The sequence below is a fragment of the Centruroides vittatus genome, unplaced genomic scaffold (assembly GCF_030686945.1).
Source record: "Centruroides vittatus isolate TY-2023 unplaced genomic scaffold, ASM3068694v2 contig_301, whole genome shotgun sequence".
In the NCBI taxonomy this organism is placed as follows: domain Eukaryota; kingdom Metazoa; phylum Arthropoda; class Arachnida; order Scorpiones; family Buthidae; genus Centruroides; species Centruroides vittatus.
Window position 1 is genome coordinate 1278063 of NW_027121927.1, and position 14500 is coordinate 1292562.

Consider the following 14500-nt stretch of genomic DNA (forward strand, 5'->3'; position numbering starts at 1 on the left):
AAAAAAGTTTGCCACCTCTGGTCTAGAGGGTTCATTCTTTCATAGAGGGTTCATTCTTCATTCATAGGGGTAATTTCAGTCGTGACGTTTTTTCTAAACCAGCCAATCAGCATCTTTCTGCCAAACTGGCATTACTGTGCACTGTCATCATAACATTTGATGTCTTTTACATGTGACTTCTAACAAATCACGTGACTGTACGATTTATTAATTCTTAACAGTTTCATTTAATTACTTTTGATAAATAGTATAACTTTAAAAAATGAACTGAGGAATTTCATAAACATATTTTATCACAGTAATAGCAAAATTTGGTGTGGAATATGTAATAAATCAATTATTTTGTGTATTACAAATAAAAATTTTTAAACTAATCAGTTTTCTACATATATTAATTCCTTAGAATGTTTGTAAAAACTTAATTTTTATTTAAAATATAAGATAAAATATCACGATGAATTGAGAAGGGCGTAGTCAGGATTTTCTCCAGGGGGCAAAAATAAGATAACATTGTTTATTAAAAAGTGGTTTTATTTGAACATTTGAAAACGCTAAAAGTAATTAGTTGCAATGCTATTCGAACTTACCTAAATCTTATTTCACCACTAGCCTACGCGAGTTGTGGCTAAATCTTGTGAAAATTTCTTTTTCAAATTTATTTTTAGCTTCCAGGACTTTCTCTTTATGCACAATCATCATACAAAGACCGACAAGCCGATTTTCTGTCATTGTTGACCGCATCTAAGTTTTTACCCTGCGTAAGGTGCTGAAGGATCTTTCGATAGTGCACGTTGTGCAGGACTATATAAGTGAGATTAGTAGCGCCTATTTTATGGATGGGTAGAACAATTGAGTTTCTTTAACTAGTGCAGCTAGTTCTGTCTCTTTCAGTTCGGCACTTGGCACATTTTTTCCCTTTCCATTGGTTGTGCCGAAGTTCAGCTTCAATGAGGAAATCATTCAAATGGCAGTAACTACAGAAAATTGTAGTTTTTTTTTTTTCTATAAAAAATCCTCATACGTCATATCAAGCATTAGGCCGCGACTCCACTAGCCGTAAAAGGGCCGTAAAATCCCTCGCCGTAAAAGCTTTTAATCACGTGACCATGATATTTTACGCCTGAGCAGGTCGTAAAACCAACGTAAAAGCGAGTTGAGCAGTGCTCAACTTTCGAAGCGAATACGACCGTAAACCGGTACCATCCACCAATCAGAAGTCAGTTAAATCTAGGTCATCGTGACACGGTGCGAAAATGGCGGAAAACGAGCTTTTGTGTACGTTCTCTGGTGGCTACTCTAGAAGATCTAGAAAGATTTATCGAAAACATCCGAAAGTATTCGTGTATCTACGACAAGAGGTATCCCGATTATAATAATGGATGCCTAAAACACGCGATATGAACGGCCAAAGGAAAATCCTTCAATGTAGAGGAGTATATAATAAAAAAGCTAAGCTTATAAATGCTGTATATTATCTTAATAATATAATAATAAAAGTCAATATATGAAAGTAAAGATATTACTTTTACTATATTTGTAATTATAGTATAGAGAAAACTCGTAGAATATAATTATTGTCTTTATATCGATATATCACGTATACACCGTAATAGTACTGTCGCCGTAAAAAGCTTCGCTAGCCGGAACTCCACCGCAATCCGAGCGCAAACGCAAATAGGTCACGTGATTAAAAGCTTTTACGGTGAGGGGTTTTACGGCTGTTTTACGGCTAGTGGAGTTGCGGCCTTACGCGAGGGTGCAACGTAAGCAATGAAAATGCGGACAAGTTCTCCTCAGAAAACGCTGTTCCAGAGACATTACTAATGAATTTATGTACGGAATAATTAGTGATCTTCTCCAAAACTCGCTGGTGGATTCGCACGATGTTTCTGATAATTTATGACTCGCGGCATATTGAAATCTGTTCCAAGATGCTCGGCAATTGTTTCTCTGCTATAACACTTTCAACAACCGCATTTCCACAGTGTTTTCTCATAATGTCTGTGATTTGCAGATTGAAGTAAGTCCACACTTTTTGACTGAAGAGCATTTACCACCGGTTGCAGGAGCGCTGAATATTTTGCTATGAGACAAACACTAACAATGAATTCTGATTTTGTAGCAGCGCAATGCATTTGAAAAGCAACTCTCGTTGCATTGTTACCGTCTGTTGATATTTTTTTCAAGCGTCATAACGATTTGGACATAATGTTTCTTTGAATGTGGCGACACTTTTATATTTTTGAGACCAACGGGTTTTACAGAGCATTAGTATATTCAGTATGCATTTTCGACAAAGGGCCGATTCTCGGAAGAATCTTATTATTTCTTTTATTGTGGAGACCGTATTTCGTATCACTGCTATTTCGTTTGAGTCGTTTACAACTAAGTTCGGTTTGTGATTTTGTGACTAGCACAGTGAAAGCATAACGCTCTCGTATACTTTTCACGAAGAATTTTCTGGACATAACCATCGTTTTCTGCCATGCCTTCCACGCATTAGGGGAATACTATAGATTACCACTATGGAATTTCGGGACTTTGAGTATATATCTGAACTGAGGGGACCAAGACGAGTTCAAAAATAACCTACTTTTGGACCGGAGACGAAAAATAAGAAAGTTATCATAGTTTTTAAGTTATCATACTTTTTTAATGCTTTCATGCAGACGGCACTATAGTTTCTAGTGCTGCCATCTCGCGGTAAAGTCTGCAAACAAATTTTTAAAAAGCACTCTGAAAGGCAAGAAATTGCATGAACAGTCGAATGGCACTTCCTTTTATTCTTTTGTTCAAGAACTACCGTGAATCAATAACTAGTGACGTTAAACAATCGGCGGCCTGCCGGCGGCTCCCCTCCCGGGGAGAGTCTGTCGGGAGCACGAACAGTCGAACGCCAGTTCCTTTTTTTTTCCTTTTGTTCAATCATCGCGACTCCCAATCGCGATAGCACGGTCGGCTCGTAGTACTAGCCGACCGCGAGCGATAGCGAGACTGAGGAGCCGTAGCCCCCGAGGTCGACGAGCGCGAGGGTGTGCAAAAAGGACTTAACTCGAACTATAGACGATCAGTGTGCTCGTGGATCAACATCTGCTTTTGTTGAAGGTATATATGGCCGACTTGCCGGACTGCCTGTTAAACACGCGATAGGCTTAGCGGAGAGAGCGACGCGACTCCCGATCATCGCGCGATCGCCGGAGAAAACTATGATAACTTTCTTATTTTTTGTCTCCGGCCCAAAAGTAGGATACCGTTGAACTCGTCTCGGTCCTCTGAGTTCAAATATATACTCAAAGTCCCGAAATTCTATAGGTGGTAATCTATAGTACACACCCCATTAAAATTTTTTCTACAATACATAGTGGCAAAGGAAGGAGCTCCACTAGTATCAGAGAAGCATTAATAGAAATAGTTCTGCAGCACTTTGAAATTCTGATGGCAAACTGTTTTTAAAGAGAGAGTAATTTACTTGCTACTGAATTTTTACCAGTTACATGACCCCAGTTATGACGCGGTTTTCACAGAAATGCTTAGAGAGAAGCGGGATTTTTTTATGTTTAATAAAAATTTTAGTACCAAAATAGTTACATTTCTTGCCGTAGATGGTGCTTGATAAGATTACATAATTTATGTAGTTCTTACTAAAGCTTACACCAAGAACATTTTAATTCTTATTTTAACAAATTTACAAATGCTACAGTGCCATCTACGGAAAAAATGTAACTATTTTGAATTTTTCCAGAATTTTGATTCGATTCCGAGTCTCCCAGAGCAGTAACCGCTCGGCCATCCGGTATGTGGGCGTTGTTGTTGGGTGGGCAGATGAAGAAATGTAGTTAAGGAAGACTTGTCGCTGGATGTACTGGTACAGGTTAATAAAGAAACATATAATTTATTATCTTTGTGAGATCTGGAAACCCCCCTTGAACGAAAGTTTTACTAAATTATATCCGAATTAATAATTACCCCCTTTATATCCGGATATAATCCGAATATAATACGACTTATAATAAAATTATTCCCTATATTGAATCGAAAATTTTCCTATTATAAACATCCTGCCTAAAAACGGTCCTGGACGAGAAAATATGCGTCCCCGGCCGTATAACTGTCAACTATCCATTGTTCTTACGCTGAGTACAGATCATCTTGCAACTTAAGTTTATAGTTAGCGCCCGAATTCGCCGTATTGTTTCCAATCCCGGGAACACCTATGGCCTAAGCACATGCACGTGACCAAATTTCCCAGCAAAAAGCTATATAAGATGCTTCCTTCCCCCCTCAGGGCAGTCAATCATCGATTTAGATCGAGTCGCAATCTCGTCCATTTTTGTCCTTTGTGCCTAAGGGAATATTTTACGTTGTGCCTCAAGAGTTACCGATCCTTCCCTTCAAGAGAATTACCGATCCTTGTGACCGACAGAATATTGGAAATACTGCTTGTCTAAGAGGTATGGAACCCACTTATGTGAACTCTCTCTCTCTCCCTTCGCGTGATAGGGATATATAGCTTTTTATATGTCACCCCTTTTATGTCAGATTTTTGTAACGTATATTTTGTTTTCCATTAAATCGTTGTTATCCTGTTAAATGGTGTCTTGTTTGCTCGAATATTCGCTTATCGCCTTACCACGACTCCACCTTACCTCCTACACTCGACCGGATAAAAAGTAGTCCCGTCCCTACGGGATCCCTACCGGCAAATAAGCCATCCCTGACACGTGGGCAAGTCCCTCCGACTTGTGAGCCGAAATTAGACAGAGGGCTAACCTCGTCGTCCCTCCTCGGTACCCACATCTTTATGTTTTGTGTAGTAGGGAAATTTCAGTAAGCTAAATCTACTCGAAACTAGACGAATCGAAGATACGACTGTCAACTACTTACAAAGAAGTAGAAAAAGAACCATTTGTGTTGTGCAAAGTTGTCTCTATTCTGATTGGACTAAACTATTTCATACACATTTCGTATTTAAAAATTTTTGACCACCATGGAAGAATATACAAAAGTCAATAGAAACGAACGGCATGTTACAGAATCTTTATCAAGAAAAGAAAAAGAAAAGTACAATTCAACTATCTCTTGACGAATTTAAAAAGAAAATACAAGAAACTAATCAATAAAAAATAAAGTATTTTGAAAACTCTTTTTGGTGTTTTCTTTATTTTTTTTAACATTTGTTTACTTTCGTACATATCAACTTTTATACATATTTCAGAAACCAATTACATACGAAAGTGAAGGACCGCCTTATATTTTTGTATTTGCTTTTATAAAGATGCTATTGAACATTATTCATAAAAATAAAAAAACTTTGTAATTAAAATACTATTATTCATTATATGTAAATGGTAATCAAATATTTATAATTTATATTAAAATGAATAATAATTTTCAATTTTATTATGTATTTTTTAGTTCCTGCTATGACCACCGCATTTGGTATCGTTCTATTAATTTTATGTATTAATACTTGCAATTCAAATTGTAACTCCTGTGGACTTCAATGTAGAGAAGCATGCGGAACATTGAATTTTGCTCTCTGATGCTATCATAAGAGAAAGACATTTCTGTTATGATAACAGAAAGTCATCTAAACATTTTTTTTCTTTTTTCAAAAAGCAAGAAAAATAAAAATAGATATGAAGGATTTTAATAACGGTTTGGATTGAAAAAGTAGTGTTGAAAATAACATTGAACATACAAATGTGAATATACAACATTGATTAGTGATCGGTAATTGTAATGTTTTTAAATTTTTTGAATAAAAAAGAATATAAAACTAATATTTAAAAAATATATTTTATTTTTTTGAAATGTAAAAATAAAACGTAATATTTAACAAAACTTAAATATTACAGAGCTATGTAATAAATAAAAACTCAAAGAAAATACATATAAACTAAACAGTGGCTTATTATTAATTAATATATAAATTTGTATATACTGTACTGTACAATTTCGCATTTTCTCACAACAATTTTATTTATGAACTTGATTATTCTTTTAATATTTTAATTTTATACATCAACTTAAGACCTTTTACTTTTTAGGAAAGATTGTATTCCCATATTATTCATTTACAACCATTTATTTATATCATTTACTAATAAGTTATATGCTGTTATGGATACAAAACTAGTCTTTCACATAAAACATAAACTTTTTTAATTAAATTCGTAGGTAGAAAACTTTAAGGCATTTTCTGCTTATTGATGTCGGTCTGATATCAGACGAAAATCCAAAATACTTCAAATCTAATCCAGTTTTTTATATATAAATATACAGAAAAGTTTTGAAACTAATAAAAATCCATAAAAATATTAATAAAGAATATTTAATCCTGTTGATGTAAGTCAATATTTTAAAAAATTTTTTGTAATAATGTTACTACAACTTAGTAATTATTTTTACTTGCAACACCTATACTTCCTTACTAGGACTTTTGCAGTTTACGTACTGTACTTTTAGTAATACACGTAAGAACTGTTATGGCGCTGCTAAGCACCATATTTCTCGATACGCCTGAAATGTCATTGCGGTACCTCAGTGAGTCGCATCATCTCGGTTGAAAACCACTATTATAGTTAAATAATCTTTATACGTAAAAGTTGGCTTTTTATAACATCTTAATATATCTTAAAGTTGGCTTTTTATAACATTTCTTAATATCATAAGAATAATCTGGTGGAAGAAAACAGAAATTAAGGAAATAAAATAGAAATAATCGTAATTGGTTTTAACGGTAATTCATTCGTCATTCATATTTCTTTACAGTTTTATTTTAAACGAGGTAAACGATACGATTCTTAACAATAAGCCAAAACAGCAATAATTTTTATAGTAGGTCTAGTTTGAGAAGGACAATTGGCTAATCATCTGAATCAGGGAGCCTAGCCTCAACTTTTTTCGGCATAGAAAATAGTTGACGAAGTTTGGTATATAATGGCAATAGAAGCTTCATTGTTCATATCAGCATATAAGATGCTAATTTGGTCTGCTCTTTCATGTTTTAAGTGTTTAACGTAAACTTCCTGTTGCCACTGTGTACAAAAACATTCATGTTACCGAACGCATTTAGAACTAGACTGAATAATTTACAAAATTGGTAGACTTAACTTAGATATTCCGACATTAATTAAGTGACAGGCGTATGGTTTCTGCTTATTGATGTCGGTCTGATATCAGACGAAAATCCGATAGAATTCAGATTCAGACTATCCGATAGATCCGATTCAGACTATCCGATAATTATAAATTCAGCCGATAGAATTCATCGTATAAAAATATTAACTTTGGCTACGTTCTGCGAACAGAACAGTTCCTGAGCGACAGAGTATTTTTCTACCGAACGCTCTAAACAACCGCTCCTTAGGAACATGTTTAGGGTATTGACGTCATATTTGGTTAAAAAAACTTCATTTATTCTAACTTCGGTAGCTTTAAGTGATCAAAGATGACTTCACTCGCAAAACAAGTGAAGTAGATGTTATTTACAAATATGAAAGCGCGCGTTATACTATTACTCAATCCACACACGCAACTATCGGCATTATATCATAAAATAGATCTGTGCATTAATTAAAAACTAATCTGATTTATTTTTCGAATATTTTTAAGTTAGTAGAAACGAACAGAACTTTCTGTAGTGCCATCAACCGCTCGCATCTTTATCTATTCATCTCACACCTGCTTAGAAAACTGTTTGCTAATTAAAAATTTCTGTAAGTGAAAAGAAATTTTTGTCATATTAAGTTTGATGTTTGTATTTGAGTTTATTAAGAAAACGTACTAATATCTGTATTTTTTCAAATTAAATTCTCAAAATTTGTTGCATCTAGTTTATTCCGAGCTATTTACTGATAACCGCATTCGCTGTTAGATGCACCTATTCGTTTCCTATTGTTACGTTAATAAGAAATGTTAATAATATAACTGTAACAATTGTCAAATCGAATTGTTTCTTTGAAGTGATTGTTAATAGAAGCGAAGTTTTACAAAGCGAAAAACATTTGATAAAATGAGTATTTCAAGTAAGTTAAATTACCTAATTGTGTACATAAGTACATTAATTAGTTTATAGCATGTTCATAATGTGAATATAAACAATGTTTTTATCATAAAGTTTTAACAAAAAGCTTAAGACATTAATGAAATTTTTATATTCTAAATTATGATGAGAATCGCTGTTACTCTGTCTCCTTTCAAGAAACGTCTAAAGCAACGTTTCTTAAAGTAGTTCGTACGGACCCCTGGAATCCTTGGGACCGCTGATGAGGTTCGCGGCAAATTAAAATTAATTTGGACGCGAGTGGACAGCGTCAGAGGGTCCGCAAAAGGTTTAATAAAAAGTAAAATTATTGTGACCCATTTTCATTATTATGAGTTAAAAATGTATAGCAATAGATAAATTGGTAGTTATTTTTACGTCAGAACACATCATCCCATCTCATTAGTAATATTGAAAAATATGTTTTTCTTTGTTTTTTTTTTTTTGAAACAAAAGTTGTCATCATCATCATATATATACATAAAGAACTTTTGAATTTCTAATTTAATTTTAATTTTATTTCTAATTTAATTTTAATCCTTCAAAAAATTGAAAATTAGAAATTGCCATATTATCAAAAGCGATATTAAAAATAAAATTTACACATCGATTACGTACTTAATAGTTATTTTTATGTTATAAATCTATTTTTATTTTATCTACTCAATTTCAATTTTTGTATTATAAATGTAATTTTCAATTTTAACTGTATTCAATTTACGTATAGAACAAAGTAATTTTTAATTAAAATATATAATTCAGTTTATACGAATTTATTCTTTATTTTATTTTATAATCGTCTATAGTTTTAAATATATGAATCATTTTATAATGATATGATTAGAATAAATAATAAATATTATTATTAGAAGTAAATTTAAACAAATCAATTTAAAAAAATATACAATTCATATACTTTTTAATTCGATTTATGAATATACTAACTGAAGCTTTACTCCATGTACTGTACAAACTTTAATTTTCATTCGTTTACTCTTCTCTAATGCTTATATAATACTTGTATTCTCCTAACCTAAGATTTGTCAATTTTTTAAATGTTTTGTTATACTTTAGTTTCTGAAATAGAGGACCTTGACTCGAATCATAAGAGTTCTGATATATGTAATGCAGTGAAAACCCTCATGCAAGACGAAGAAGAAAAAGTGGATGAAAATAAAATTGGAGACTGCACAAATGAAGAAAGTTTTAGTGAGTCCGATGAAACAGAATTGTCTATTGCTGTAAGTTTAAGTTTAGCAAAATTCTTTTAGACAAATTTTTTAATTCTGATATCATTTAAACATTGATTACTGATAAATATCTCTACAGAGTTGTCTTAGTATTAAACATTGTTTAAGAAATATTGTATTTAAATTCTGTATACAATACTTATTTATTATATTATCACTTTATCCTCTTTTTAGCGTTATAAAATATTCCCTGTAATTATTACTTGTAAGAATATTAAAGTATTTATAAATAATAAATCTAATTTGACGTGAAACTGATTTGCACAGAAATACGTATGATTAAATGTTCTATATCTAAAGATTCGTAATGCAGAAAATGCGATTTTTAATAAAATATGTAAAGATTGCAGGTGATTCTTTAAATAAACGGAACAACAACAACAATAAATACATTATTGTTAATCACGATTTCATTTTTATTATTTCTATGACTTAACATATAAAAATACGATTTCAGTAATGTGGTTCCTAATGGGAATTTCAATCACTTTCTGATGCCTATAAACACGTACTGTACGCTTGGCCATTTGGCTATTACAATAAAACTGTTCAATATTTATTAAGTTATTCTTTACTTAATGTTTAAGATTTTATAGTTTATGAGAAAGTTTAAAATTTTATTTTTCAGGAATTTATTCGAAATGTTCAACTCTCTTCAGCAAAACTCACTTCAATTCCAAATAATAGATTACGACCACTATTTAACGCTTTCGATGAACTCGAAACATATTCTTTAGTAAGAGAAATAATATATGAAGAAGAAGAGCCTGACTCAACAGATGATCCGTCAGAAAGTGTTTACAGTATTGAGTCAGATACGATGTCAAGTGAAGACGAACTTTCTGAAGAGATAAATAAAAATGAAATATTTGACAAGTGTGATATCGATCAAAATATGTTAACAATGGCTCAATATCAACCTCAGATTTATAAAACTCATGAATTAACATCAGTCAATCCAACTTCCACTTGTCCTGATATTGAATCAAATAAATCAAATTTAACAACAAAAATGAATAAGATATCAAGTATTTCTGACGAACTGTCTGAGACAAATTGGAATAAAGATGTAGATAATATTTATTTATTCAATAATTCTTGCAAAATAGTCGAAGAAAAAATTATTAAAAAGCAACCTGAAAGTGTTCTTAACTTATGTCAAGAAATAGCAGAAAAGGAATTGGACATCCTTCAGTTTGATGAAAGTGAATTTGAATTAAATACGAAACATTCACAACTTAATAATGTTGTGGGAGATTCAATTGGATCAGAAGAATTTAAAGAAGGTAAGATCACAAATAGTTCATCTATTATTTAAAGTTTCAACTTTTATTTTTTGTATAACTCCAAACTTTTTATTTTTTTTCTTTAATAGTTATTAGGTTTCACGTACATTTAATTGTGAAATATTTTAAATACATTATTAAACGTAATATTAATTGCAAAACTTCAGTCTCTTATAGCTGTTTGCTTTAAAGTAAAGCTTTTAGAATTTTCTTTAATTTGTACAGAGAATTTTTTCTAATGAAAAATATGTTCTTCATTTAGTTGTTACTATTTTAACTAACAGTTTAAATTCCACAATATAAAAATTCATAAAACATTAAATTATTAATACTTTGTCAAGAATTAATAATGTCTACTTAACATAGAAATTAAATATTTGCAAAAAGAAACAGTCAAATATACACAGCTTTGTCAGTAATTAGAAATTGAGTTATTAGAAAGTTAATTTATATTTGAAGGACCTACTCGATACATACAATAGAATTAATGAACATCCGCAAGATATATGAATTGAAAGACTTCTTGTGATTACTTAAATTTGAGATAATGAAAATATAGTGAACAAGTAATATTGTTGGCAAAATTCTTTGCATATGAAGTACACAGATAATCCATAAAAGTAGAGAAAACGTTTGTAAGGATTGTGAAATTACCGTTACATATAATATGGTTAGGTCTTGTAAAAGTTTTCTATGTTCCACAACAATAATTTTATCTCTGTTATTAGTGTTTTTCTCTGGCAACTCACCGTAATACTCTGGTTTCAAAAAAGCTTGGTTAATATATTGAAAATAATCATTTCCAAATATAAACATATCTGTTTGCCATAAAGTGAGACGTAAAGTGAATTACCCTTATTTCTTGCTTACAACACGCTACAAGATGTAAACTGCAACCTCAACGTAACCCACAACAATTGATAGAGTAAAACAAGTTACCTGCACTTAATTTTAAATCGACTTTTATACACAGATTTTCTTAATTATGCAGATAATCACAATACTATTTCATTTTAAATTCAGGGTATTATATTCATTATTATGACGGAAAGCTACATTGCTATTTATTTTCATATTGATAATGTTATATTTTACATACTTACTGTCTATAGAGCAATGTAATCATTTTGTTCGTGTCAATTTTTCAGTTTGTACATTATATGTACAGTATTAGTTGAAATTCGATATGTTATTTTATTACCCTGTGCACTTTTAATCATAATTGACTAATTTGTATTCAAAATAAATGTATTCTTTATTATCGTTTTAATTTCAAACGAGGACAATATAATTGGGATTTATGAGAATTGTATTAATTTTGTTATATTTTATAGTTGTTTAATATTTTATTTATATTTACGTTAAGTAAGTATAAATAAAATATAATTTTGTATGAAGAAAAGATTAAAATTTAATTTATAATTTTTTTTTCCAGACAGCAGTAAGGGAAAGAAAGACAAAAAGAACGAAGAGCAAATGATAAATGAATTAACTGATTTCGAAGAAATCAAATATGATGACTATCTTAACTTAGACGATGAAGAATCCAAACCACGAACAGAAAAAGAGGTGAGAAAATTTTTTGTAGTCTTATTCTTGTATAGCTATAAGAACTGATTAATATCTTTAAATCTACCAAGCACAGTTTGATTTGAAAATTTTCTTTTTAGTATGTCTCATTAAAAAGTAACATACGTAATGAAAATTAAAACATTGTATTCCAATTGGAAAATAGGCGATGTTACAATATGATTAGTTAAACAATTTCATTATTTGAAAATTGTGTGCTAGAAGTGAACACACTATCATTTAACAATGTTAATAATTATAAATACCAAATTTGAGAGAATTTAATATAATTGAAGAACCTTTCTACATTGAATTGAATTTTCAAATTTATTTATTTTAATTGTACTTACAGATAACAATTTTTAACTTCCTTAAAGCCTATTTTGCAATGTTTTTTGAAATTCTGTTCTTGTATAACTATTTATTTTCATTTATTTATTTTTGATTTCCTTTGAGAAAAATTAACTTTATATTTAAAAAGTTTATATACGAATCGTTTTATTAATTTAAAATTACCATATCTATTACTTTTAAACTAAACAATTCTGGAAGTTTATAATTTCTTCAATTACTTAGAACATATTTAAAAATTTCTTTTCTTATTGTGTTTTATAATTTTTTTTATTTTTTAGGATGTAACCTGCATGGATTTCTTCACAGATATTTTTCGTCGACTACGACGTTTAATTTGCACTTCAAATTAAAAAATATCGTCATTGCTGATAAAAAATAATTATTCTAATTATTATTATTATACTGAATGTAATTCAGAAAATCAGAATTACAGTTTTCTTTAAATTTGTCAAATTTAAATGAGTTATTTAACTGTTAATTGAATAATTAAAATGAGCTTTTAATCATTGAAAATTCTAATGTAATATATTTTTAAAATAAAATTAGACAAATTTCTCTTTTGTTGTTGTAGAATTTTTATTGGATTTTTGCGATTCTTTAATTTTGATATGTTATAGATCTCTCAGTTCTATTAATATTTACATCCATAGAATGATAATTTTAAACCAAAAAATCATAACTAATCTTATGTGTTTCGTAATATTTTACAATTAAAACCGATTTGCTCTTTCTCAGCATTTTGTTATCTGTACTATGAACTCTCATAGGCTCATTTTGAGAAAGATCAGTATGAGAATCACAGGAAGGATGGAAGAAGATTGCTGAAGCGTGATACCGTGCCAAAACTTTTTTCTCACAGATCTGCACATGAGAGATGCTCTGGACCAGTGGCGTAGCGTGGGTGTCAGCCGCCCGGGGCGGAGAAAAATTTCGCCGCCCCTTAAAATTTCGCCCCCTCTTAAATAAAATACAGGGAATCCCTACAAGTCAGTACAGACGGTGTTGTCAGTCGCTACAATGAGCAAGTTGTCATTATTATACATACATTTAAAGAAAGTGGATTCCTCAGTTTCGTCACAGAATAAGTAATGAAAAATTCTGTGCTCATTTCAATCGGTCCGAATCGTAGGTGCGATAAAAGTATGAAATGAAATGGTTCAAATTTTTACAAGATATTATTATTTTTTATTGTGAAAAAATGCCGCTCCCTAAAAGTGCCGCCCCTGCCGCCCCCACTACGCTACGCCACTGCTCTGGACCAAAAACAGGGCATAGTAACAATTGTGAGCATATAGATCCAACATTAGACCACAGTTAATTTAATGTAGAAAGGTGCATGGCCTTCAATCTTGTTTTCCGGGAGGTACAGTTATGAATCGCGAAAGAATACCTGGACGAATAGCAAAGCTTCTAGAACTTTTATGCAAACCACGAGCGAGCGAAAACACAACACGAAGACATTACTTAATAGGTAGAAAGACACTTGGTTTTGTTGTAGCAAAGTCGCCAATACTATGCATAGGCCTAATCTACTACAATACTCCAACTACAATCCACTATTTCTTCTGTTCTTTGAATAATTAACAAATTATGTAGTTTTGAGTAGATAAACATTTTTTTTTTCTGTTTGCATAACTCTGATAGCACCGTTTATGTCTCTGGAAATACTAAATCAAAGAAATTTGTATCTGCTTGATCCGGTTCCTAGAAATTCTATTTATAGAATCTATTTACATTTCGAGAACCTTCGCGATACATTTTGATCCTTTACATTTTTAGTTATTAAAACAGTAATACTTTTCACTGAACGAAATATCTGAAGTCACAATAGTCTGTGATCAAATGGACATGATTTAAATGATCAATAGCAATAAATTTAAAAGTGATTTTTGCTTTTTCAAAATAAATGCCATTGATACCAGCTTGTTTACGTCCTTTTTTTGTTTTATCAACTTTTTATTTTTGTACTTAATTTTGTAATTTTGTGATAAACC

At 31.0% G+C, this 14500-nt stretch overlaps 1 protein-coding gene across 1 annotated transcript; it reads left to right on the top strand.

The window, feature by feature from the left end:
* The first annotated feature begins 8017 nt into the window (after positions 1 to 8017).
* Positions 8018 to 13402, top strand: LOC136972712 (uncharacterized). Its single transcript, XM_067267320.1, has 5 exons — positions 8018 to 8030; positions 9122 to 9288; positions 9926 to 10583; positions 12019 to 12152; positions 13274 to 13402. The coding sequence occupies exons 1-5, from the start codon at positions 8018 to 8020 to the stop codon at positions 13400 to 13402; spliced, it is 1101 nt and encodes a 366-aa protein (XP_067123421.1).
* Positions 13403 to 14500: the final 1098 nt, after the last annotated feature.

Excerpts from the sequence above, each read along its gene's own strand:
- LOC136972712 (XM_067267320.1), top strand. Across the intron at positions 9,289-9,925 it reads AAACAGAATTGTCTATTGCT|GAATTTATTCGAAATGTTCA; the intron begins GTAAGTTTAAGT and ends TTTATTTTTCAG. Across the intron at positions 12,153-13,273 it reads AACCACGAACAGAAAAAGAG|GCTCATTTTGAGAAAGATCA; the intron begins GTGAGAAAATTT and ends GAACTCTCATAG.